Source organism: Epithele typhae (genome assembly GCF_022376455.1).
Source record: "Epithele typhae strain CBS 203.58 chromosome Unknown BXZ73scaffold_13, whole genome shotgun sequence".
NCBI lineage: Eukaryota > Fungi > Basidiomycota > Agaricomycetes > Polyporales > Epitheliaceae > Epithele > Epithele typhae.
Window position 1 is genome coordinate 168,269 of NW_025954204.1, and position 24,650 is coordinate 192,918.

Here is a 24,650-nt window from a genome sequence, read left to right on the forward strand (position 1 = left end):
TGCCACTCGTCCTCGCCACAGATGGGAAACAGCAGACCTATCGGCAGGCGGCATGCGAACCTGACCTACACACTCTCGCTCAGGCGGGAAGGGGAGGGGGTACATATCCCAGGCCCATGTGCCCCGGAGCCAGTACTAGGGGAACGAGGTGCCGCGTAGATGCGATGGTCGTAGGCCATAACATTGCTCTCCGTTTGAAGACTGGATGCGGTACAATGGCACTGGTCCACAGCGAGACGCCAGCCAGCTGCTCGCAAATCCCCACGATACGCGGGTCTTCGTTCATGATGCATGAGGTTCATATATATCCCTTCGCATTAGGCTTTGCGCCGAAATCCTCGCGAGCCGGGGTCGCCGAGCGACCGAGCGGCGACTCCCACCACTATCTAACTGTAGGGTTCCTGGGGTTTACAAACCCAACCCCCTGTTGTGGCGCCCCTTTTCAAGTCCCCTGTGTCTCTCAAGTTGGGTATATTTCCCCTCCTGACGCCGAATCATCTCGTCGGTTGCATATCCCAGTGGGGCCTTGTATAAGAGGAGTGCGCAGACCCCACCATTGCTCAGCCCGCTCCCCGTCTTTGAGCCACCTCCCTTGGTCACCATTCGTAGTTCAATCTACAACACTTTCCAACTCCGATGTCTTCGTATCTCGATTTCTCCTCCTACATTGGAGGCTACCTTTTTTCCGAAGAAGCCGCGAAACATATACTCGCGAAGGCCTGTGGCGTTCCCGGGCTTGAAATGGCCACAATCCTTCGGACGCGGGTATACTTCGACCATAAATTCCTACTCAGGGCGCCAAATCTTGTCCCCTACGGCCCTGTCGACAGCCAAGATTTCTTCCGTTGTTCTCAGGGCTGGGTGCTGGCCTGCCGTTTCGCGTTCGTACCCGTCGGTGACCCCGCTCCGGACGTTTTTCTCGACAAGGACGCAGAGAAGGTCGCCGATCACTGGTATCCACGCTCGCTGCGCGACCTCGAGGAGTTTAAACATGTCAAATATGTGCAGTTCCATCGTGGACCGCATTCCGATGGTGAGCTCACCTGATCCTTCGACGTGTATATTCAGTCTCTTGAACACAAAGTTGGCCTGTTCAACAGTTGATGGGTACCTTTATCGCAACGCCAGGTGGGGGTTACTGGAGCGAGCCTTTTTCAATGGACGAAAACAACTAGGTTGGCTCCATAGACGAGAGCAGGAAGGGCACTGCTATTCATACGTTGTAAGTCACTTTTCACCGTATGCTTGGCAGAGATATGACGGCGAGATCAGCCCCCGCCCCTTCCGATTATGAACACCGTACCGGCATATCTCGCTGTGGCGCCACCGAGCACAGCACTTTGGCCACCTCTGGTGGGTGATTCAACCTAACAGGTTTGGAGAACAAATTTGACATTCAGACGCTACTAGCCCACCCAGAATCACTAGTCATGTATTCAGATACTGTGTTTGGATTCTAGTTACGAGGCCTCGGCGTGGGTCGTGCTATACATTTGATAAGAGGCTTTGCTATCATTGGGCTGCCTTGTTGCGGAAGTAAATAACAATACTGGTCCGTTCACAAGTCCGGCGTACCCAAGCTAGACACCCGATCCCATCCCCCCGAGGCCGTGAACCCCGTCGTGTTGCACCCTAGGTTGCCGCCGAGGGCAACGTCATTAAACGCGTCCGCAAATTCGTCCAGCTATCGTATGAAACGTCCCGTCAGCACCAAAAAGCAGTCACAACACGGTCGGAACATCACGTACGGCATGGTTGATGCACCCAACGGGAGTCTTTCCCGTGGCGAGTCGCGCGTCGTTGATCGCGGACACCAAGGAGGCGAACGTCGGTGTCGACGCGAACGTGCCCGCCGCGACGAGCGTTAGCGCATCGTTGATCGCGACGGAGTGGTTGAGGTCGTTGGCGGCGACATCCGGACACACCCTCCCAGTCTTACTGAATTTCCCTGCCGGATAAGGCGGTATGTGTCTCCACGACGCCGGCCGATAACAACGCCCGTAGGACCATCATGGAGTTCAGCAGACCCAAATAGTCGTCCCCCGTGCAGGGCTTATCATCCGTCGACTCAACCAATCTAGGAACACCCTGATATCCTGCACCGAACCGTGCACTGCTCGCGACCACTGTATCGCATTGTCGTTGGAGACCTTGAACCGTCGGCTCCGAGCGGTGTTGCCAGGTAGGGGGGAATCGCTCGATGCGGAGGGGGAGGATGGCTTAAGGCCCCACCGCCCAGTGAGGATGTTCTTGATAATGTCAAGGGGTAGAGGTAGGTCGAAGTACGCCTCCGGGACCGATGGTGGGTTTGTTCCCTCGTATGCTCGACGGATGTAGCTCGACGGATGGTTGTACTCAGTGCCCGCCTTCCCACCCCAGACTTTGTCGCCGTTTTCCATGCGGGCATGCAACTTGTGATAGCAGCGGCTTACGATAAATGCGAAAGTGGTAAAGGAGTCCGCGGTAATATCTTCTCGATCGCTGCTACCAGTACAGAAGTACTGGATGACTGAGGTTGCGTCGACCATGTACGCATCATAGTCGGAAAAGTCCCTGGACATTGGGATCAGTAACTCCGGAACGATACGAGCCACCCGACAAAATGCACCTCTGTGGTCGGGTCCAGCCGCGTTTCAGCAGTTCACGACCCCTCTGAGTGGAGGCCGGGATGGGTTTGATATCAGATTTGCTTGGGTCGTTACAATGTGCGTTGCGCAACATGACGACTGCGTGCAAGCCCTCCCCGTCCATCCGCCCGATGACTCCGACGCTCGCTCCTGCCTCTTGTTTGCTGCCCGGAGTCATCATGAAGGAGAGGTTACCCAAGTCTTTGGTCCCTCCAGTAGTCCGCATGCCGACGGGATCGATGGGTCGGACATCCCGAGCGAGGATGGAGAGAACGAGGATATCCTGTGCCACGACCTGGAGGGACTCGGGTGGCGACGTCGGCGAGGGCTTCGCAGCAGAGTCGGAGGAGGACGCCATCAGGTTTTCCGTTTTGGATATCACAGAGAGTTAGGCGACCGAGTCGTCGCTGGGGGTGAGGCCATGGATGAGTCGACGAATTAAGGGACGACAAGAGAGACTCAAGTGTGCAGGGACGCCTACATAAGCGCCAGTACTGGTGCCTCGGAGCGCGCGCGGAGCACACTCGACGTTTGAGACGGCGACCTTGGCTGGCTGCCCAGCTCGTGCATGAACGCGAACTTCATCGTCGACGGCACACGCACAACATCCCGCTTCGCGACGGTCTCGCCGGCGAGATTGCACAGAACTCCACAACAGTCCACGTACGCCCGCACGTAGTGCGCTGCTTGCCTCCGATCCACCATGGTCCCCGCCGCTGCCTTTCATCACTCGACCTGCATCACCGCCTCCCCTCGACGTTCTTCTTCCACGTCTCAACGTTCGACGCGCTGTCCACGGACTCACCACCCTCCACGATGAGCAACCTCTTCGCCCTTTCCCCCAACGCTGTTCCGGGGAGCCCCAGTGGGTCCTCCGTCTTCGACCTCCCCACTCAGCCGCAGCCCGTCATCCCCGCGCCCCCCGACCGTCATCCGACCCTCCTCGCCGAAACCCCGAGCACGCTCGCCGGCAAGCCCTCCTTCGTCGTCCTCTCCGGGGGCACCGGCTGCAACTCCATCTGCGCCGCGTTCGGCCGGACGGCGTGCTACATCCTGCCCGTCTCCGACGACGGCGGGTCCTCGAGCGAGATCATCCGCGTGCTTGGCGGGCCGTCCATAGGTGCTTCTCGTCCTTCCTCCCTGTGCTTCTTCGATGTGCTCAGTCCACCTCCGGGGTACGCATGCGCAGGCGACATCCGCTCGCGCCTCATCCGCCTCATACCACAGGCGGACCCGGGCTCGCCGCTGGACGCGATCCGCACCCTGCTCGCGTACCGGCTCCCGGCGAGCTGCACCGAGCGCGAGGCGCGCGACGAGTGGCGGGACATCGTCGAGGGCCGGAGCAAGCTTTGGGCGGGGATCCCGAGCGACCGCAAGGAGATGATCAGAGGTGCGTTCTGCTCGCCGTCTCGTCCTGCGCGCGCGGGATCCATGGGATGCGTGCGCGGCAGCGTTCCTCGTGCACTTTGAGAGCGAGATCCTCTCGCGGGCGCACAAGAACTTCTCGTTCGTCAATGGGAGGTGCGTCACTGTTTTTGAGTTTCTCGAGGGTGTCGCTCATGTCGGAATGCTGCAGTATCGGGAATTACTTCTTGTCTGCGGCACAAGCTTTCTTCCGGTCTTTGCCTTCGGCCATCTTCTTGTTTTCGTCTATGACAAACAGCCAGGTCTGTTTCAGTTTCCCCTTACGAAGTGCAGCATATACTTATAATCGTCAGGCGAATATACTTCCAGTCATTGTCACTAACCACACAGTCACCATTGCCGCCGAGCTGGTGAGCTTCAACACTTCACGGCTGAAGTTGTAGATCTGAGCTGCTTTCCCCAGGGGAACGGCGAGAGGTTGGTAGGCCAGTGCGAGATCTCGCATCCCGTTCGCGACGCCCCGCGCATCGATTTCTCCTTTGAATCCGATCCTACCTCCCCCGTTGATCCCTTGGACGGAACGCTTCCCCGTGCACGGAACGTGATGTTCCAGGCGGAGGAGAAGCACAAGTTCCAGCCACTCAGTGCTCCCATCAGCAGTGCGTTCGCACCAGACATATGTTGACGCTTCGTCCTGGCCTGACCAAACATTTAGGATTGTACTACATCAACGCGTATGGCAACGAGATCCATCCCACGCCAAACCCAGATTACATTTCTGCGCTGTCGTGCCATGATGTTCTCATTTACTCGTGCGGATCGCTCTGGACAAGGTAAGTGCACCCGGGTCCATGATGGAATCGCCAATTCTGACATGGCGTTCCTAGCATCATGCCGTGCTTGGCCCTGAAGGGTGTGGCGAACGCAATCGCTGGCTCGCGCAAGCTCAAGGCAAAGGTGCTTCTACGTGAGTGGCAGCCTGCTCTCGCTATCGCCGTTCTTGCTCACGCGACCGATGGGCAGTGAATTCAGTCAACGATAGGGAGACAGATGGGTACACGGCGGTGGACTACGTTCGGTCAGCTCCTTTCTCTTCTCGGGTCGCCCTTGGCTTAGCTCCTCTCTAGCACCATTGCGCAGACATTGAATGACGGTCACCACGTCCGTTCGTACGGCGGCCTGAGCAAAGCAGATACGCGATACCCTATCTCTGCGTTTATCACCCACCTCGTCTACCTCAAAGGCACCGCAGTCGCCGTGGACGTGCGCCAAATCACGGTCCGTGCTCCCGGCTTGTGCGCGGATCCACGACGGATGCTCATTCAGTCTCCTCCAGGCTCTGGGAGTCCGCTGCGTTGCGGTCGATGGCCCCATTGACGAGAAGACGAAGCAGGTGCAGTTTGATGCTGCATGCGTGCACCGCGCCGTGGAGGAAATACTGGACGGCGTGGCTGAGGATCGCTGAAGAATCCAGACTCCGGAGGGCTTACTGCTACTTTGTACATATCTATGGACTCGTGCCTTCAGGACTTGTCGCTGTCTCCTTCTCCTTGGACCTCAGCGGACATGCGCGCGCCCAATGTCCGAGAATAGCACGCCATGCGGGCTGGGATGGACGGTTATCGCAGGGGAGGAGCCGCGGCGAGCGACGGCAGTGGGCGTGCGAGCAGATCTGGCAGTGGCATCAGGTCCGGTGACCGCGAGCGACGGCTAGACCGAGCCCGCCAGAGTCTACACGGGGCGGGCGTCGCACCGTTGCACTTGGAGTTGCTCTCTGCGCGGACCTCGAGCTCGACACGTCGCAGGCCGCGAGATCGCTGCGCCGAAATCACTCTTGAGCTCGACTCTTGCGCTTGCCCGAACGCGGATCGCGCCCGCCACAGTCGGCTCGACTCCGCGACGGTTAGGCCGCCTTCGCTCCTCTCCTTCGACCACGACCACGGCCACGGCTACGGCCACGACCCCCTCGCCCGCCCGCTGTGAGTCGGAGCCTGCACGGCTCTCCTCATGCCCACTTCCCTCGTCCACCTCCGCACGTTCTAGCACCTGCAGTCCACAACGTCCACAAGTTAATGGCCTCCGTCGCATCCCCCGCACTCCCATCTGCCCCCAGCACGCGCACACCCTGCACGAGGCGGCGCTCGAGCTCCCGCGAGCCTGGTCCCGTCAAGTCCATCCTCCTCTCCGGTGCGTGCCCCGTTCTCTTTGCCCTCGCTCCCTGGTCCCCGGTGCTCGCACGCAAGGGCCTGCGGGGTCCATCGCCCTCCCGCATCTGACACGCTCTTCCCTTCCTCCCGATCCCCACGCCCCGTCAGGCAACAAGACCCCCGCCGTGCACGAGCCTCCCCCTCCCCCTGCCCTCTCCGAGCCTGCGCCCAGCCGCATTCCCCCTCCTCTACCCCCTCGACGGGCAATCGACGCCGCCGCAGATGACCCTCCGCCCGTAGCTCCTGCTGCAGGGTCGCCCCATCCCGCCCAGCTACGCATCCCTGAGTACGCCTACGTCGACGCCGCGACCGCCCTCTCCAGCTCCTCCCCATCCTCGCCCTCCCTCGCGCCCGACACACCCCCGTCTGCTCTCAGTGACCCGGCCGCCTCCAAGAACCCCCACTCGACCCCGGCAGCGAGCTCCCCGATGTCCGTCCCCGCCGCGCCGCGCCCACGGCACGTCGCGCTCGGGCTCAGCGCCGCCCCGAGCTCGCCCCTCAGTTCGCTCTTCGACGCCGACCGGAAGCTCGCGCTCGAAGGCACCTCCCCGAAGCCGTGCATCGTCCCCGGCAACGCCCTCCACCTGATCGACGACGACCCCGCCGCGCCGCGCTCCGCGACGCCGCCGTCGGTGATCGTCGTCGGCGACGAGTCCGAGTACGGCGCCGAGCCGGACTCCTCCTCCTCGTCCGATGCGGAGGGCGCCGGCCGCGCCGACCGCGCCGACCGCCCCGCCCCGCGCGTCCGCTTCCGGAGCCGCGTGCGCATCACCTCGGGCGTGCACCGGCACCGCGTGCGCGCGCACGTCGCCGCCGCGGGCGGGTCCACGCCCGGCTCGAGCACGTCCGAGTCGCCCTCGTCCTCGATCTCGGCGCCGCTCCGCTACCAGGCGGACGAGAACGCGGCGTGGGGGCCCATCGGCCGCCGGCTGAGCGCGTACGCCTCGTCCGGCTCCTGGTCCCGCCGCCAGCAGCAGCAACAACAACAGCCACAGGGCCGGCCTGTGATACACCACCTGTCCAACGGCCGCGGCGGGTACGGCGCGGCGGGCGCGCAGGGGACGATGACGCGCCACGGGATGCGCGGGGTCCGGGGGAGCGCGGGCGCGCACGGGCGCGGGGAGCGCGGCGCGCTCCTCCGGCCGTCGTGGCGGCAGATGTACGGCGACGAGGAAGAGGACGAGGACGAGGTGGCGAGGATGCCGGAGGCAGAGCGGGCGTTGCGTGCGGCCGCGCTCCGGCGCGAGGAGGAGGCCGTCTTTGGGCGGTGGCCGTGGCGGATATTCAACAGACATGTGAGTGGTGTCTCGCCCCCTCCCGTGCCCCGCCCGCTCTCTGCTTACGCTGTGCGTTTCGGACAGTGGTGGTGGTGGCATATGGAGCCCGTCATGTGCTGTTGTTCCGACGAAGACGAATACGAGGAACTCTGACCCTCCTTTCCGCCTTGCTTTCCGATGTGGATTGATTCCATCGCTCTGCCACCCTCTATCGGTGTTGTGTTGCCTCGCACTGTTCACACTGTTGTATAGTATCCTGAAAGTGGACGATACCCTCGATTTCATAAACTGCTGCTGCTGAGAGTACAAGCGACAGAGACTCATAAGCCGTCTACGCTAATATACACAACTCTCCTCGGCTACGATTACATGATTACATCGGATCTCCCGTTCTGCGCACACCTCGGCTTCGGTCTGCTCCAGTATGTCTGTCATCTGTTGCAATATCTTCGTCCTCTGGTTCGGAGGCAGCGAGCTGTTCGTCTACGATCCCATCAGATCTCTTGTCCTGCGAGCCTCAGCTTCGGCTGCGGTCTGCTTCAGTACGTCGTCTGTTGCAATATCTGACAGGTCGTATAATTCAGAGTCATCGCTGAATGGCGAGCTCTGCGCCGAGCCGGTCGTCCGTAGAGCCTCGTTGATAGCTTGCGTCAGAACCACCTTCAGGTCACCCCTGATACTCTGGAGGACCGCCAACGGTAGACCGTCGGGGGGAACCCAGGGATAGACTGTCGCATGAGTCCCGGGAAGGATGAACTTGACGGCATTGTTTCCCGTGAGTGCCGTCGAGGCGAGCTTCTGTGCGAGGAGGAAGCAGCAGTAGCAGGGTTTCTTGCATACTCCCATCGGGATTGCGTCGCCCTGCGAGCGGTGACGACGTTAGTGGCCGTCGACGAATGCCAACTTGCCAACTCTTCGGAACTTCGAAACGCACCTCGGAGATGTTTTCCAGGTCGGGGAAGGCGTCACTGAACAGTCTCTTGACAGCTTCAGGCTGTGCGCGGACAGACCAGGCGAGGGTCAAGAGCTCTGCCTCAGCGTGCAGTGCGCCATTGAGCTTCGCGTTCTCGGGGTGTTCCAGCACCTCACTGAAGCGCGATTGTTTAGGTACGCTCAAGCCGATCTTCTGTGCTGCCTCCAAAACGTCCTTGAATACAGCCGGTGACCCGGTCGACGCGAGGGCGGCACCCTTGTAATGGTAGACTTTCACTGCGGCTGAATGCGCCCTGCGCAGTCGACGCAGGGTGTTGAGGGTGTTGAGGGGAGCCACTAACGTCTTGAAGTGTCTGATGACGTGGGATGTCGGTGTTTCCCCCCGCTCGATACGTGCATCCGCCAGACCTACACGAAAAAGGTTCAGGACGTGGTCGAGGTGCTACATAGACAACAGAAACAAACCAGAATCACAGTCATCGTCGTCGTCCGTGTCGTCCCCGTCACTGGCCTCCGTGTCCGTAGGTTCATCGGGGTTGGTTTCTGCCCGGCTCGTGAGCAACATGCTACACAGATAGGAAGTGTAGGCGCAGCACACCTTGGGACAGTTTAGAAAATATATCATTGATATCGAGCTGGTCCGATTCCTTGTCGAGCTGTTTCGAGGCATCCTTGATCGGCTCGAGAATGCCTGCGTATAGATCAGACATTGCACTCAGGCCTGTCGCAGACAGCGACTCACTGCGGAGATCTAGACCTTTCGGCCCTGCGTCGCGTGAAGTGGACAAGCGAACCCCCATGTTCGCGGTGATGAGATGCGCCACGACGCCTGCCGATAACAACACCTTCAAAACCGACATGGAGTCGTACAACGTGACGTAGTCTTTGGGCTCGTATGGGGTTTGCCTAGTGACCATCGCATGAAGGAACTGCCTGATATCCTGCACCACATCGTGGACTACTTGCGACCATCGTGGCGCATTGTCGTTCGAGACCCTGAAATGTCGGCGCTCAGCTGCAGCGGCGTTGCCAGGTGAGTGTGAGGCTGAGCTTGGTGCGGAGGAAGATGGCTCAAGGCCCCACCGCTGAATGAGGGTCTTCTGAATGAGAGGAGGGGGCAGTTTGAGTTCGAAATACGCCTCCGAGACCAATGGCGCTGGTCCTTCGTTGTACGCTCGATAGATGTAACTCGCCGGATGGTCGTGCTCAGTACCGTTCGGCCCACCCCAGACTTTGTCGCCATTCTCCAGGCGGGCAAGCAACTTGTGGTAGCAGCGGCTGATGATGAACATGAACGCCTTCCAGGAATGGATGGTGGGATCGGAGACACCGGCACAGAAATGCTGGATGACAGAGGTCGCGTCAACCACGTAGGCATCATAGTCGTCGAATTCCCTGCATATTGGGATCAATGACTACGCCGTGAAGGAATCAAGCAGTTCGACGAAACGCACCTAAAGGGTTGGTCCCAGCTGTCCAACAGATCGGCGCCCCTCTGATCAGATGCTGCGATGAGACTGAGCGAGCTTTGGTTGCCATCTATATCTTCACGACGTGCGTTGCCCGACGTGATGACTGCGTGGATACCCTCCCGGTCTATGCGACCGATGACTCCAACAACATGTGTTCTCGCGTCTTCTGGGCCACCTGGGGACATCATGAAGGAGATGTTTCCCAATACCTTGACCCTGTTTGCATTCTCTGCGTGTTCATACGCCATGTTCGTGCTGATAGAACTAATGGGTCGGGTACCCCGAGTGGAGAGAGGGAGGATTTCCCGCGCCACGGCCTCGGGTGACTCGGTTGGTGGCTCCGTCGAAGATCTTGTTGGAGGCTTTATGGGGAGGTCGGGGGATTGAGTAGTCGTAGGGAGTGAGGCCATGGTTGAAGGGGAGCCCTGCGTCTAGAGCAGAGTCGACAGTAATTTCAGCAGGCGTGGATGCCGGTGCGCAGGTGGTGGGCGGGATGCAAGGACCATGGTCGATCGGAGGCACTGCTAGCTGCCACGGGCGAATGTGGAGGCGGCACTGTCGAGATTCGTGCACAACCACGTCGTGTATGGTCTCAAGAGTCGTGCGTGCACCCTTGGTCGACGAACGCTCGCACTGCGCATGACGTGCCCACGGCGCCCAGCGCGCGCTCCGAGGCCTTCACCCCCGTCTCTAGCTTCTCCTCCTACACCCATCTTGAGCTCGACTACCGATGTCCTCGCCTCCCGTCGCGACCGCCCCACCCCGCCCACGCACGTCCCCGCCGACGTCGAGCGTCGCCGACGTGGCCGCGCTGCTCCGCACACCGCTGCGCGTGTCCGTCGCCGACGGCCGCGTCTTCCTCGGCACGTTCGCGGGCACCGACAAGCAGCTCAACGTCCTCCTCGTCAACACGGACGAGTACCGCGTCGGCCCGGACGCGGGCGCGGAGGGCGCGGGCCCACGGTACGTCGGGCAGGTCATGGTCCCGTGGAGGCTCGTCGTGCGCGTCGAGGCGAGGGGCGCGAGAGCCGAGACGGGGGATGGAGACGGGGCGGCGGAGGACATGGATGTGGGAGGAGAGTGGAGGGATAGCGACGAGGACAGCATGTATACATGAACGGTGAGTTTCTGGGACCATGTCCGTATGTGTTTATGTCTGACCAGGAGCATACTGGAATCCGGGCACACGGCCGCCTTGCCAGGAGTCACAGTGCCTCTCATCGATAGTAGGGCGCGAGCATGGGCACACAGAGAAGGGCACGAAAGGTGTCGCTTGAACAGTGGTTTACACAATGGTGTGATCTACGGGATTACAAGCCACGGTGCGCCGAAGTGGGAGACGGGGAGACGACTTCGCTCGAGAGAGTACAAACAACCCCGCGGGTCTTAAAGCGTGGGTTGGTGGTAGGTCTTCTGTAAGCAGGCAGATTAGCTCGCCGCAGGTTCAATAGAACAAAACACTTGCTCACCGGAGCGTGCCCAACAGAAAGGATCGGCAGCCGCGAGGTTCGTCTGTACTGCACGGTTATGTGGGGGCAGAGTGTCAGTCATTGAAGATCAGACGGCGGGAACTGTGCGGGTTCCCGCTACATGAACGAAGCACTCAGAGACACATATAATTGCCACCTAGGATGCCATCCCCAGGTCCGTTTCGGCGCAGTTGGCTTCCCTGCCGAAGCGGTACTAGTCCCGAGGGCCACGAAGAGGCCTGCGCCAGGAACGACCCCGCCGCGTGCGCGACGAAGACCGACCCTTCCTCGGGGGCTTCTTGATTCCGGGAGGCGACGTTAGTCGCGCTCCCCGATACCCGCTGCGAAAGAAAGAAAGTGTAAAAGAAAGATATGTGCCGTGGCGGCGTGGGTGGGTTGTGGGGATGCATGCGCCGTGAGGCGTGTTCATGCACCCCGGGGGTGGTTGGGGTGGTGTTCTGCAAGCTCAACGTGGTCAGAAACCGCGGCGCGCGCGACGAGGAATCACTTACTATCTGTGACGGCGGCGCCCCAGGACGACTCGAGACGAGCGCGTCCGTACGTGCGAGGATGAGGGTGAAGCACGGGGCGCCGCGAGGGTGAGGAACCGAAGAGAGCGTTTGCCCACTCCGGTCGACACGCGATGCGTCACATTTGTGAACAACTTCACACCGCGCGCCGGGGGAGGCTGCACGCCAAAGAGTCAGCCTCGCGAGTACGTGAAACCAAGGCGAAAGACTCACTGTCACGACGTCCTCCCCCGCAATAGCGACGCGACACCGAGCGGTGACGAGCCCCTCCAACCCTGCATCCTTCGCCCATGACAGTTCCCGGCGCGAGAGAGGGAGGAGCCCGGCCGCAAGGTGCGTACGCCGCCGCCCACCCCGCGGACAGTCGAGTCGACACGTCCGGGAGGCGTTAGTCTTTGACCACATTGCGCTTCCCCGTCCCTTGGGTAGCCGTCTCCGACGGCCCCCTCAAGCCCCGGACGCCGTACGAGGCGACGCCCGGTGCCGGTTCAGGTACTCTCGTCTCGGCGCACCCCAGAGCCTGGCTCCGGGGCACATGGGTCTGGGATATGTACCCTCCTCCCCCTCCCGCTTGGGCGAGAGTGTGTGGGTCAGGTTCGCATGCCGCCTGCCGAGAAGTCTGCTGTTTCCCATCTGTGGCGAGTGCGAGTGGCACATGAGTGAGAGATCGAGGAGAGGAGAAGGGCCCGAGGGACGCACACATTCCAGGGACAGCCAGACCTCCCACCACACTGTAGACGAGAACGAGGATGAGTGGTCGTGACGCGGACGGGAAGAAGGAGGAAGGCTCACCGATAGTGGTGGTTCTGAGGAGAGAGCAGGTTCGGCGGACGGGGGCGTTATATAGGACGGAGGCTGGCGGTTTCAGACTCGGCTCCGCGAAAGCGAGTAGGGCTGACCGGGAGTCTCGGCCTCTCGCCGTTGTTCTCGCCGGTGTGATTGTGGTCAGCCAACGATCGATTTCGGAGCAGACCCGAGTGTTGTGCTTCTACTAGGTCATGTGGGCGCCCACTGAAGTCCAATGAGCGTTGGCTGGAAGGACCGCAGAAGGTGTTGATGGGTGCGTGGGGAAGCCAATTAACGAATGGCGGCTGTGCTGTGGTGCATATCTTTTAGTTCTTTTCAAGCATAGCGTTGAGAGAGTTCTGCATGTGGTTAGCTTGAGAGGCAGCACGGGGTCAATGGCAGTGGATGCTCTTCGGAAGCCAGCATCAAACCCACGAAATCTGCATGTGGCCCTCCATGAAGCCATAAATTTTGTCGATATTGACAGTGAAGAAGAACAGGGAAGTCGATCGTCTGGCTGATAAGAAACTCACTTCGAGGTTATGTCCGAGTTCAACCTTCCGGATTGAGTTCGGACCATGCTCTCTGACTTCGGATATAAGTGGCGGCTCTAGACATGACCGAACACCTGTAGTATGTCTTATACGCGTTGTTCAGACCCCATAGACGTCGTTACGAAGGAGGCACAAAGTCCTCAAGCCACGCCTTCACGAACGCGATCTCTTCCTGGTGAATTTCGTGGATGAAGGGAGGCTCCGCGCTCGGGTTAGCCAGGCCGTTCTCGTCCCAGTGGTGTACAGAGCCGTCTGTTGTATTGACGCCGGCGTCAAATGTGTGGAAACGAGGACAAAGCCGGCCCTGACGTACTGAGGATGAGCTTGAAGGGGCGCAGGGTCGTGTCAGGACGAGGCTTCGCAGCGGGGTCAGGGCTGTGCGGGCAGTCGCCCCGCCAAGGGTCGGCTAAGAAAAGACAGCATGAGTTCACGCAACTTCGCAAAAAGAAGAGCGACCCACCTTGGCCATCGATGATCGCAAGGCGGTCGGCGGCAATGTTGTAGCTGCCGAGCTTGTTCACCGACTCGACGTCGGGGAGAGGCGGGACGGTGAAGAACTCCCCGGGAGCGTAGGCCTGCGCGAGTGTGATGGGGTTTTGAGGTTCAGAGACAGAACAGATGGACAGTGGTACGTACCAGCTTGCAGGTGAGCTCGCCATAGTCGATCGTGAGGAGCTTAGAGATGATGCGGGGAACCGAAGGGTCCGGAGGCGGGGTCTAGAAGGCATAAGATGGTAGAAAGTACCAGCAAGTGGGACTTTGGGACGCACCATGAAGAAGCCCCACTGGGTGCAAACTTGGAAGCTCCATGTGCGCCAGGTCTGCGAGAGGTCCGTCTGCTCGTAAAACTCTTTATCAGTGATGCTTCCGAAGCACTGTAGCCATGATATCAGCGTCGGAGCGGAATCCATCTAGGTCAGTACACGCACCTGGTCTTGTTCTTCTGGAGGGCAAGCTGAAGAGAACTCCTGGCGACAAGGTCAGCTAATTTTGTCAAACGCGAGAAGAGTGAGCGCTCTACTTTAATGATGTACTTCGCGTATGCGAACGTAGAATTCTTGACGGTGATACCCTGCGGGGTGGCCACGGTCGCATTGTCGACGGGGCCGATGGCCGCGCAGAAGCGGGCGAAGCCCAAGCTGCTGATCGATGGGTCCCAGTTCGTGTTCTGCCACCCGCCGAGCGGCGACTGTGACAAAACGAAACGATGCGTCGTTAGTGTAGCCTCCGACTGGCATCGGATACTCCCACAGCGCACTCCACGCGCCTACAGTACATCTCAACTCACCGACAGTAGTGACGCAAAGTCTGGGTCGTATGACAGGCCGGAGAGACCGAAGACGTCCTTGATCGCGTCATGGGTCGCGTTCGCCTCGAGGAGCGCGTCAACCTCCTCGATGGCCTCGGCGACGCGCGCCATGCACGGCGCGGGCGCGAACTGGCGGATAATGTCGAAGTAGAAGTAGTCGTCGACGGTCGCGTGCACGACACCACTCGAGGAGATTGCGCCAAAGACGAGGTCGGGGTAGAGCACGCGCATGTGCGCGGCCCGAGCGCCGCCGTATGAGCCCTGTGAGTAGGAGTGTTACTATCACGACCCCAGTGATGAGAAAGGCCCCAGTGTTGAGAAATCTGGTCTGACGGTCCCGTCCCTCGTCCGATAATGTTGAAAATTCACATGTTGGTAGGAGTATGTGTTAACTTTCGTTTGCAAAAAGAACGACGTCGTTCCGTGCAGAAACAAGCCCGATCTTTGGCAAACATCTCTCGAATGAGAAAAGTCGAGGATTTGATACCCGTCGGCTACGATCCCATGAACAGCGCTTAGGTTGAAGCTGCGCGAGGGGTGTTGGATGAACGATGGCTGCCTTAATTCGAATTCTCCGGCACAATATCTGCGGGAGGGGGGCGAAAACGCACTTTGGGTCGGTTCAAGCGTGACTTCGGCCACAGAACGTGAGTGAATTTCAGTCTCCGACGTTGCCGTCAGGGAGGATGCTGTCATCACTGGACGCGTCCGACGGGCTAGCCGAGCGGAGTTGATGTCGGCTGCGTGACCCGTGCCGTGACTGAGCCTCGGCGAAATTTCTCATAACTAGGGTCCGCGGCCGGTTCGCCCACTGGGGGCGCAATACGTACCCGTTTCCTCTGAAATTTTGCAAATCGCTTTCTTACGACACTGCCAGCATGTGTACAAAATCCGAAGACTATCGCAGCAGTAATGGTTGAGATTCTCATGGTTTGATCTCGCGGGCGCTCACATTTCTCATCACTGGGGTCGTGCTAGTAGTGGACGTGCGAATACAGAGATGATAGGGCCGCGCATGCGATGCCTGGCGTTCTGCGCTTGGGTACATGTGGTGCGGGTTATTTTTGGCGAGAGCCATGTGGAGCATGAATGCGAGAAGGAAGGAAGAAAGGAGGACTGACGCCGTAGTATATCCATGGAGTGCCGGGTGCCGTGAGGTCAGCGTCGATGCCCGGGAATGTGACGTTGTCGATGAAGTTGGCAGAGTCTGCGGCCGCTTGCTCGTTGTTCAACCACCTGTGCACACGACGAGATACGATCAGCATATGTGCCATGACGTGACTGTATGCAGTCGTACCTCAACGAGTCGGTGGTGAAATTGAGTACGGGGATGGACTCTCCTGAGAAGTGACCATCAAGGTCAACAACGTAGTCACGACGCCGCGTGAGTGTACGTACCATAGTACCTATGCTCAAGTATGATACCCAAGCCATTGGTAGCGTTCGCGAGGATGTCCACAATACCCGTGTCTAGGATTGGGATGCGAGCGTCCCCGGGACCTTCACCAGCTTCGAAGACGATGACGGGACCGCCTGGCTTGTAGTGGCGGTCGCTGAGCCAGTAGCGCTGCTGGAACGTGAATCCGGTGTCCTGGAAGTGATCGAGAGGTTGGGTGAAGTTATAGAGCGGGAACTCCGAACTCTGTCGCCGAGAGAGAGAGGACTTGGGCTGCTTGGCCGCGAGCTTGATTGCTAGAGGTGATACAGGAGTGAAAGCCTGCGCTCCGCTCAAGGCGGCGAGGAGAGCAGTTCCGACGAGCTGAGATGCACCGAGGAGCATGGCGCCAGGTTACGGAGGAGGAAACGGACATCGTGAGGGGCGGGCCATTATATATGTCTAGACGGCGGAACCAAGAAGACAGGATCCGATGTTCGAAGGACTCCAGTTGTCATATGGGATGCGTCCGCATGCAAACGCCATGCGTTCCGAAGGCAGAATTGCGTAACATCATGGCGTCTTCTTCTGACCCTCAATGCCGTAGGCTGCCCGTATTTGTTCGTACCCACATCCAGCCGCCCGGGGCCTATTTACGTATATGGGTAGACGTTGATGTCGGCGGTAGTATCCTGATCACTGTGTTCAGGCGCGCCCGTTTGCGTGATGATTCGCGGCAGCTGGACCAGGCTTGAAAGCAGAATTGGTAATGATGGCCGCATACTGGGTGGCGCGGACGACGTTTGTGAGCAATTGAGGTCGACCGAGTGGCAATCTGGCCGAGGACAAGGAGGTTGCTTGTAGTGAGCCAGGCTGGCGCTGGCAGCGCTCCCACGGAGCGCTCGGAGAGTCCGAAGAAAGCGTGCATCAGTCACGTGCGAGACGCGTCGAAAGAGCGATCGCGTCGCGTTGAACACCTTCACAGTGCACACCAACCAACACCCCACCAGCCACCTGCCCCCCTCCCCTTTGACCTCAAGAACAGCCTCACAAACTCCGAGCTTACGGTTGTTTCTGTCTCTCATCAAAATGAGTGACTCGGACGAGAATTTCGACATGGACGTCTCCGGGTCCGACTCCGAAGGTTACGCCCCCGCCGCGAAGAAGAAGGCTGCTGCTCCCAAGAAGGCCGCCATCAAGGCTGCACCCAAGGCTGCTGCGAAGCCGAAGACTACGAAGAAGAAGGTGCTCGCGGACAAGGACGACAATGCGGACAGTGACCGCGAAGACCCTATAGACGAAGACGAGGGCCCGTCAGTGGCCGGTCCTTCCTCCTCTCCCGTAGTGAAAGCCCCCACTAAGAAGAAGACAGCCTCAGAGACATACACCAAGGTACGCATGCTCTCTCTCTGACTTCGTGCGCACCTTTAACATCTGGCGCGCGAAGCTCTCGCAATTGGAGCATATTCTCAAGCGTCCCGATTCCTACATTGGAAGCGTGGAGACCATCACTGCGATGATGTGGACGTGGGACTCGGAGAACAAGCGGATGGTTCACCGAGAAATCAAGTACGTTCCGGGTTTCTTCAAGATTGTGGACGAAATTCTTGTCAATGCTGCGGACAATAAGGTGTGTTACCTCTCCTTTGCCCCAGACGGCGCGTTTTGTGGTGCGCAACCGTTGCGGGAAAAGCATGTCTACATACCCCTACTGTCGGCTGTATGCTTCTGAAAATGCACGAGTGGGGGGTGCGAGCCTATTTCACGTGAAACGCGTACCGTGGCTTCATGCTCGTGTGGCTACATGCTGACCACCTCGTTAGATTAATGATGCCACTATGGACACAATCAAGGTCGACATCGACGTCGAGAATAACACCATCTCCGTGTACAACAATGGTCGTGGTATCCCCATTGAGATGCACTCGAAGGAGAAGATTTACATCCCCGAGCTCATCTTCGGCCACCTCCTCTCCTCCTCCAACTACGACGATGACGAGAAGAAGCTCACCGGTGGTCGTAATGGTTACGGAGCTAAGCTCGCCAACATCTACTCAACGCAATTCACCGTCGACACCGCGGACAAGAACTCGAGCCAGAAATATGCGCAGACGTGGACGGAGAACATGAGCAAGATGGGCAAGGCGAAGATCACGAAGAACAGCAGGGGTGAGGAGTATACCCGCGTCTCGTTCAAGCCCGACCTGAAGCGATTCGGGATGGAGAGCATCGACGAAGACACGGTCTCTCTGCTCAAGAAGCGCGTCCACGACTTGGCAGGCACGGTGAAGGACGTGAAGGTGTTTCTGAACGGGGAACGCCTCAAGATCAAGAATTTCAAGCATTACGTCGAACTCTTCATCAACTCTGCTGCCGAGCAGGCCGCGGATGCTTCGGGCGGCGCGGCGCAAGCAAAGCCTAGTGTCGTTTACGAGAAGATTGGCCACCGGTGGGAGGTCGCTTTCGCAGTCTCGGAGGGGTCATTCCAGCAAGTCTCGTTCGCGAACTCGATCTCGACTGTCAAGGGAGGCACACATGTGACCTACATCGCGGACCAGTTGGCGAAGAGCCTCATCACGTCCATCACGAAGAAGAACAAGGCGGCGACGGTGAAGCCAGCACAAATCAAGAATCACATGTGGATTTTCGTGAACGCGCTCATCGAAAATCCGACATTCGACAGTCAGACGAAGGAGACACTCACCTTGCCCGCGAGCAAGTTCGGCTCGAAGCCGAACCTCTCGGAGGATTTCATGAAGAAAGGTGAGTGAGTCTATCTGATGCCAACCACGATACTGATGTGTCCTGTAGTGGCTAAGACGAGCATCGTGGACCATGTCTTGAACTGGGCAAAGTTCAAGGCTGACCAGCAACTAAAGAAGACTGATGGGAATCGGAGAACGAGGTATTGCGACTACCTGAATAACCCAGTGAATCATGTTCCTGACACGCTCATCCAGGCTCACTGGAATGACGAAGCTTTCCGATGCTAACAACGCTGGCGGGAGGAAAGCTTCAGAGTGTACTCTCATCCTCACGGAAGGTGACTCCGCCCGAGCTCTGGCCATCGCTGGTCTCGGTGTTGTCGGTCGCGACAACTTCGGCGTTTTCCCTTTGCGTGGAAAGTTACTCAACGTGCGCGACGCAAAGCACGACCAGATCATGAAGAACGAGGAAATCCAGGCCATCAAGAAGATTATGGGTCTTCAGCACAACAAGGAGTATTCGGACGTGACGACCTTGCGCTACGGTCGCCTCATGCTCATGACTGATCAGGTATATTACCTCCTTTTTACCTTGATCTCACTGCTGACAATGTGTATCAGGATCACGATGGTTCGCATATCAAGGGACTCCTCATCAACTACTTGGACCACTTCTACCCGTCCCTACTCAAGGTCCCAAAGTTCCTTGTGGAGTTCATTACGCCCGTCGTCCGTGTACGTATTTTGATTACCCCCCTAATCGATGAAAGACATTGACCAATGTATTACAGGTGTGGAAGGGCAAGGAGATCATCAACTTCTACACGATCCCCGAGTACGAGATATGGCTCGAAGAGACTCCTGACTCGCACAAGTGGCAGCATAAATACTTCAAGGTGCGCATGACTATATCGTTCTGCTAAGTCTAGTTCTGATCCATCCTCAGGGTCTTGGTACGAGCAAGGACGAGGACGCCCGGGACTATTTCCGAGATATGAAACGTCATATGATTCCCTTTTCCACTACACAGGAGGGCGACCATTCACTCATCGAGCTCGCCTTCAGCAAGAAGAAGGCAGACGATCGTAAGGAATGGTTGCGCCAGTTCGAGGTACGTCTACTTGAAATCCACGGCATTCATATGCTGACGTTCCGTACATTTAGCCGGGAACCTTCCTCGATCACACACAGCGGGAGATTCCCATGTCTGATTTCATCAATCGGGAACTCATCCTGTTCTCGATGGCGGACAACATCCGATCGATCCCGTCCGTGTCCGATGGACTCAAGCCCGGTCAACGTAAGGTCATCTGGTCTTGTTTCAAGCGTAACTTGAAGCGCGAGATCAAGGTACGTTTCCATGATCCTTTGCGATGAGCCATCTCTTACTCTCGCACAGGTTGCCCAGCTAGTCGGTTATGTCTCCGAGGTGTCTGCATATCACCACGGTGAAGCTAGTTTGATGGCCACGATCATCAACTTGGCTCAAGACTTTGTCGGGAGCAACAACATGAACTTGCTCATGCCGAACGGTCAGTTTGGTACGCGTGACCAGGGCGGCAAGGACCACGCCGCGGCTCGTTACATCTTCACCGAGCTGGCGCCTGTCGTCCGCACCGTGCTCCACCCGGCAGACGACGCCATTCTCACCTGCCAGCAGGACGACGGCAAGACGGTCGAACCGGAGTGGTACATGCCTATCCTCCCGTTGGTTCTGGTGAACGGTGCCGAGGGTATTGGTACTGGTGAGTAACCCGTGATATTGTGCCATGCCATTTGACTGACCTTTGTTTAGGTTGGAGTACTTCAGTCCCTTCGTTCAACCCTGAGGATATCATCAACAACATCCTTCGTCTCATGAAGGGCGAAGAGCAAGTACCGATACTGCCTTGGTGGCGTGGGTTCTCCGGCGAGATTAAGAAGGTCAGCGACAACAAGTACGACGTCACTGGCACGATCAAGAAGCTCGACGACAACACTGTCGAGATCACCGAATTGCCCATCCACAGGTGGACACAGAACTTCAAGGCTGAGCTCGAGGCGCTGTGCGGCGAGAAGGGCGACGGCGACGTCAAGGCAAGTCGTAGTTGCACGACGCATCGAGCAGATACTGACCGCTTCCCCACAGGATTACAAAGAGTACCACAACAACATGAACGTCCACTTCGTCGTCACCATGTCCGAGAAGGGGATGGAGAAGGCGGAGAAGCAGGGCTTCCACGAGTACTTCAAGCTCACCACGAAGATCAACACCTCGAACATGGTCTGCTTCGACTTCGACGGCAAGATCAAGAAGTACAGCTCGCCCGAGGAAATCATCGAGGACTTCTACCCCCGCCGGCTCGCGTTCTACCAGAAACGGAAGGACCACCTCGCGGACGAGCTCCAGATCCAACTCGACCGGCTCACCAACCAGGCGCGGTTCATCAAGTTGATCATCGACCGCCAGCTCATCATTTCGAACCGGCGCAAGGCGGACATCGTCACGGAGCTGCGCAAGAACGACTTCCGGCCGTTCCCAAAGGTCACAAAGGCAAAGGCGGCGGGCGAGATGGAAGCAGTCGTTGAGGAGGATGACGACGACGATGCTGGGAGCGCCGGCAAGGGACTTAGCGATTTCGACTACCTCCTTGGTATGGCCATCTGGAGCCTGACGAAGGAGAAGGTTGGTGTGCCTGCGTCTCAATGTCGTGCATTCACTCATGGGCGAGGTTCCAGATCGAAAAGCTCCTCTCGCAGGCCAAAGAGAAGGAAGACGAGTTGCTCGCGCTCCTCGCGCTCACCCCCATCCAGATCTGGCAGACTGACCTAGACGCTTTCCTTGCGCAGTGGAAGGTACGAAGCTCCCAAACCCCGAACGAATCATGTTTTGATTGTTCATTTATAGCAAACTTGCGAAAACTGGGAGGCGAAACTCTGTGCTGCAGAGGGCGAGAACACGGGCAAGAAGGGAAAGAAGAAGCAGGCCAAGCTCGCGTTTAAGAAACCCAAGAACGAGGACGAAGAGGATGACGACTTCAAGCCCAAGGCTGCACCCAAGAAGAAGCCTGCCGAGCCCAAGAAGCCTGCCGAGCCCAAGAAGCCTGCCGAGCCCAAGAAGCCTGCTGCTGCCTCTGGGTCAGACGTCGTAGTCAAGAAGGCCGACAGCGACGACGACGTACCTACCCTGCCCAAGAAGCGTGCTCCCGCGAAGAAGGCGGCAAAGGTCGAAGACGACTCAGATATCGAAATGTACGACGAGCCTCCACGGAAGCCTGCTGCCACGAAGAAGGCCCCCGCGAAGAAGGTCGACTCAGAGTCTGAATTCGAGGACCCGCCGTCGGCAGGAAAGGGCAAAGGCAAGGCGAAGGCCGCTCCGAGGGCGAAGAGGAAGAGGCGAGTCGAAGTACTTTTCGCGGCTTGTATCGGTGCTAACATCGCGAACCCAGTCTCGATACGGACGCCAATGACAGTGATGCTCCGCTCAAGCCTGCAACCAAGAAGTCGAGGGCGTCCCTATTGGACTCAGACGATGACGCCATGGAGGTTGACCCGGCGCCCAAGAAGAATGGCAAGCAGACGTCCATGGCGGACTTCTTGGGCAAGCCCGGCGCCCCGATAAAGAAGCCAGCTGCGACAGCGCGCAAGGCGTCTGGCACTGCAACGAAGGCTGCCGCGAAGAAGGCACCGAAGAAGATTGTGTCGGATGACGACGACGACGACGAGCTGATTGAGGTACCGTCGCCGCCAGCAGCAGCAGCACCGAAGCGCACGGCACGCACGGCTGCAAGCAAGTCCAAGTACGTGGAGGTATCCTCCGGGGACGACGAAGACGGCTCGGATTTCGAAGACTAGGAGGTGGAACGTTCTCCGATAATGCCGTCTATCGTTCTGCTTTGTACTTTTCACTTCTCGGCCCGTTTCTGTTGATTCTTTGGCACTGTATTGTTATGTTAATGACCTGACATGAATTCTTACCATATACTACATACTTTTGGTCAAGCGCAAGGCGGCGGGCGTTTGTCAGCGCCTCATCCCTTGTGATCAACGAATAGTGCATCCATTCCCTGGACTCGACTGATAACTCTCATACCAAATCTCTATGTAATCCGGCGATGTATCATGTCACTCCGAGGCTTTTTCAAACTGACGCCTTTTCATTGCTTGGATGATTTGAAGTTTGGATCCTTTCTGCAGACACAACGAATCATATTCCTTGGGCTACCCATTTCATGCCCCATGGCTGAGTTGGTTACAGCGTCCGACTGTTATTAATTTGCAATCGGAAGGTCGTGAGTTCGAGCCTCACTGGGGCAGTATATTTTGACTCCGTTCAGCTAAACAGAACGTGTGATAGGACCTTACTCGGGCTCAATCAGCTTCAGGTGCAGTGAGAAAGTGCATGGCTGCAGCCATAGTAACTCTTCTTTTGGCGTCTTCATACGGAGAGAGCGCTAACCTATGTAGGAAAGGCGCCGAACGCGTCCCACATTCTGCCGCCTGCGCCCTTGCGGACTCACGTCACGGTATCCCTCCACGGTCATGCTCGTTCTCCGCCGCCTACCCCGCTATGTGCCCCGCCTGGCGACCGTCCGCGCATACGCAACCCCGGAGGCCGCTGTTGCTGCTGCGTCCGCACCTGGCCCGGTGCCAGCAGACACGTCCGCGGACGGCTCACCAGCGACGAAGGGCCGCACAATGCGTCCACGGCCGAGCCTAGAGAACCCGCGCGAGTGGTGCCGACCGATCGCGGAGGGCGTCGAACCCGCGTACGACCTCGCGCTGCAGTACATTCTGGACGACGCCGCGGCGCTGGCGAAGGAGCTCGCGGAGGTGCGGAAGGTGCTGGCGGCGGAGGAGGGGAAGAAGGAGGGCGAACGCGACGCGGACGTGCTGGCTGCGTTGAGGGAGAAGGTTGGGATCCTGGAGGTGCAGAGCGAGATCAACCTGCCGGAGGTGCGGTGGAAGGCGAGGAGCGGGATGGGTGAGTCGTTTGGTGTCGTGTGCAGGCGCGGCAGGTGCTGAACGCGAGGGTCTTTGCAGCGGACTTGACGAAGCCCGTATTCAGGAGGCTCGTTGAGCAGAGGTGGAGAGAGGAGGGCGATCTGGACTTGCTGGTGTGTTGACCGCTGTCTCCGTCCTCGGGGGTAGCCTCTCATGTGTCTCTCGTCCCCTGTCAGATGGAGCGACTGCACCAGATGAAAGTTGTCCCGGATATGCTTCCAGAGCTTCACCCATCCTTCGACCTTCGTCTTCACGCACTTCAAGTGCCTTCCTCTACGGGCAAGCGTATGCGTGCACCCGTCGAACCTAGGATGTCGGTCATTGAGCCCGGAGTGTTCCTCCGCCCCCAAGACGTACGTTGTACCCGCATACATGTGACGCGGGCACTGACCCGTGGTCGCAGACTTTGGAGCCCCCAGAGCTATCCATGACCATCTACCATTCCGATACACGTTTGTACACGCTCATGATGGTCGACCTGGACGTGCCCGACCCGGAGAGCGCGTCATTCACGAGTTACTTGCATTGGTTCCAGTGCGTCCCCTCACATTTCGTTTCTTCGCTCGCAATGACGTGACCGACGACCGCAGGCCCAACATCCCGCTCTCTCTGGCAACCAAGACCCCTCCCGTGCCGCTGAACGCGCACACACCCTACGTCCCGCCGCACCCGCAGAAGGGCACGCCCTACCACCGTTACGTCGTCCTCATGCTCCCGCAGCGCTCGGCGACGGCGCCGCTCGACATCCCCGTGTTCACCGAGGAACAGCGGCAAGGGTTCGACTACCGCGCGTTTGCGGAGGAGCACGGGTTCGACGGTGCGCTTGGAGGCGGGGCGCACATGTGGCGCGCGGAGTGGAACGAGACGGTGTCGGACATCTACGCGAACGTGCTCAGTGAGTCTCCGCGCAGTCGTGGATGTCGTTCCGGATGTGCTGACGGGGCGTGTGTCGCGTGTTTGCAGAGAAGTCCGAGTCACGGTACGGGCGCATGCCGAGGCCGGATCCCTATGCGGAGCTCAAGGCGAAGAAAAAGTACATGTAGAGGATATGGGGTCGA

At 58.6% G+C, this 24,650-nt stretch overlaps 9 protein-coding genes and 1 non-coding gene across 10 annotated transcripts; 7 read left to right on the forward strand and 3 right to left on the reverse strand.

The window, feature by feature from the left end:
- Positions 1-636: 636 nt before the first annotated feature.
- Positions 637-1,175, forward strand: BXZ73DRAFT_76154 (uncharacterized protein; the record flags this gene model as incomplete). The annotated part of the gene is made up of 2 exons (XM_048022366.1): positions 637-1,033; positions 1,129-1,175. 2 exons carry the CDS (start codon positions 637-639, stop codon positions 1,173-1,175), a joined length of 444 nt encoding a protein of 147 aa, XP_047879587.1.
- Positions 1,176-1,558: 383 nt separating this feature from the next.
- BXZ73DRAFT_76155 (uncharacterized protein) lies at positions 1,559-2,985 on the reverse strand (the record flags this gene model as incomplete). The annotated part of the gene is made up of 4 exons (XM_048022367.1): positions 1,559-1,684; positions 1,749-1,948; positions 2,108-2,553; positions 2,609-2,985. The coding sequence occupies 4 exons, from the start codon at positions 2,983-2,985 to the stop codon at positions 1,559-1,561; spliced, it is 1,149 nt and encodes a 382-aa protein (XP_047879588.1).
- A 458-nt stretch (positions 2,986-3,443) lies between these two features.
- BXZ73DRAFT_44192 (UPF0052-domain-containing protein) lies at positions 3,444-5,457 on the forward strand (the record flags this gene model as incomplete). Its single annotated transcript, XM_048019291.1, has 11 exons — positions 3,444-3,747; positions 3,817-4,017; positions 4,079-4,148; positions 4,204-4,294; positions 4,346-4,402; positions 4,456-4,651; positions 4,708-4,825; positions 4,880-4,959; positions 5,016-5,070; positions 5,120-5,270; positions 5,329-5,457. The coding sequence occupies 11 exons, from the start codon at positions 3,444-3,446 to the stop codon at positions 5,455-5,457; spliced, it is 1,452 nt and encodes a 483-aa protein (XP_047879589.1).
- Positions 5,458-6,627: 1,170 nt separating this feature from the next.
- BXZ73DRAFT_89088 (uncharacterized protein) lies at positions 6,628-7,629 on the forward strand (the record flags this gene model as incomplete). Its single annotated transcript, XM_048025161.1, has 2 exons — positions 6,628-7,494; positions 7,561-7,629. 2 exons carry the CDS (start codon positions 6,628-6,630, stop codon positions 7,627-7,629), a joined length of 936 nt encoding a protein of 311 aa, XP_047879590.1.
- Positions 7,630-7,959: 330 nt separating this feature from the next.
- Positions 7,960-10,291, reverse strand: BXZ73DRAFT_99671 (uncharacterized protein; the record flags this gene model as incomplete). Its single annotated transcript, XM_048028080.1, has 6 exons — positions 7,960-8,337; positions 8,411-8,817; positions 8,875-8,952; positions 9,008-9,100; positions 9,152-9,804; positions 9,864-10,291. 6 exons carry the CDS (start codon positions 10,289-10,291, stop codon positions 7,960-7,962), a joined length of 2,037 nt encoding a protein of 678 aa, XP_047879591.1.
- A 320-nt stretch (positions 10,292-10,611) lies between these two features.
- On the forward strand, positions 10,612-10,998 carry BXZ73DRAFT_44101 (uncharacterized protein; the record flags this gene model as incomplete). Its single annotated transcript, XM_048019273.1, has 1 exon — positions 10,612-10,998. The coding sequence occupies one exon, from the start codon at positions 10,612-10,614 to the stop codon at positions 10,996-10,998; it is 387 nt and encodes a 128-aa protein (XP_047879592.1).
- Positions 10,999-13,338: 2,340 nt separating this feature from the next.
- BXZ73DRAFT_99673 (peptidase S28) lies at positions 13,339-16,309 on the reverse strand (the record flags this gene model as incomplete). Its single annotated transcript, XM_048028081.1, has 11 exons — positions 13,339-13,472; positions 13,534-13,626; positions 13,681-13,795; positions 13,857-13,937; positions 13,991-14,095; positions 14,150-14,188; positions 14,242-14,409; positions 14,509-14,790; positions 15,651-15,765; positions 15,827-15,869; positions 15,928-16,309. 11 exons carry the CDS (start codon positions 16,307-16,309, stop codon positions 13,339-13,341), a joined length of 1,557 nt encoding a protein of 518 aa, XP_047879593.1.
- A 684-nt stretch (positions 16,310-16,993) lies between these two features.
- On the forward strand, positions 16,994-22,443 carry BXZ73DRAFT_89090 (type II DNA topoisomerase; the record flags this gene model as incomplete). Its single annotated transcript, XM_048025162.1, has 15 exons — positions 16,994-17,296; positions 17,352-17,534; positions 17,728-18,667; positions 18,716-18,809; positions 18,865-19,180; positions 19,231-19,344; positions 19,401-19,505; positions 19,556-19,720; positions 19,774-19,959; positions 20,009-20,354; positions 20,405-20,685; positions 20,738-21,274; positions 21,328-21,444; positions 21,497-21,994; positions 22,078-22,443. The coding sequence occupies 15 exons, from the start codon at positions 16,994-16,996 to the stop codon at positions 22,441-22,443; spliced, it is 4,551 nt and encodes a 1,516-aa protein (XP_047879594.1).
- Positions 22,444-22,821: 378 nt separating this feature from the next.
- Positions 22,822-22,905, forward strand: BXZ73DRAFT_t64. The gene has a single exon. It is a non-coding gene; the product is annotated as a tRNA-Asn (tRNA).
- Positions 22,906-23,130: 225 nt separating this feature from the next.
- BXZ73DRAFT_76161 (PEBP-like protein) lies at positions 23,131-24,635 on the forward strand (the record flags this gene model as incomplete). The annotated part of the gene is made up of 6 exons (XM_048022368.1): positions 23,131-23,572; positions 23,632-23,705; positions 23,769-23,945; positions 23,996-24,126; positions 24,183-24,487; positions 24,556-24,635. 6 exons carry the CDS (start codon positions 23,131-23,133, stop codon positions 24,633-24,635), a joined length of 1,209 nt encoding a protein of 402 aa, XP_047879595.1.
- Between the last annotated feature and the right edge of the window lie 15 nt (positions 24,636-24,650).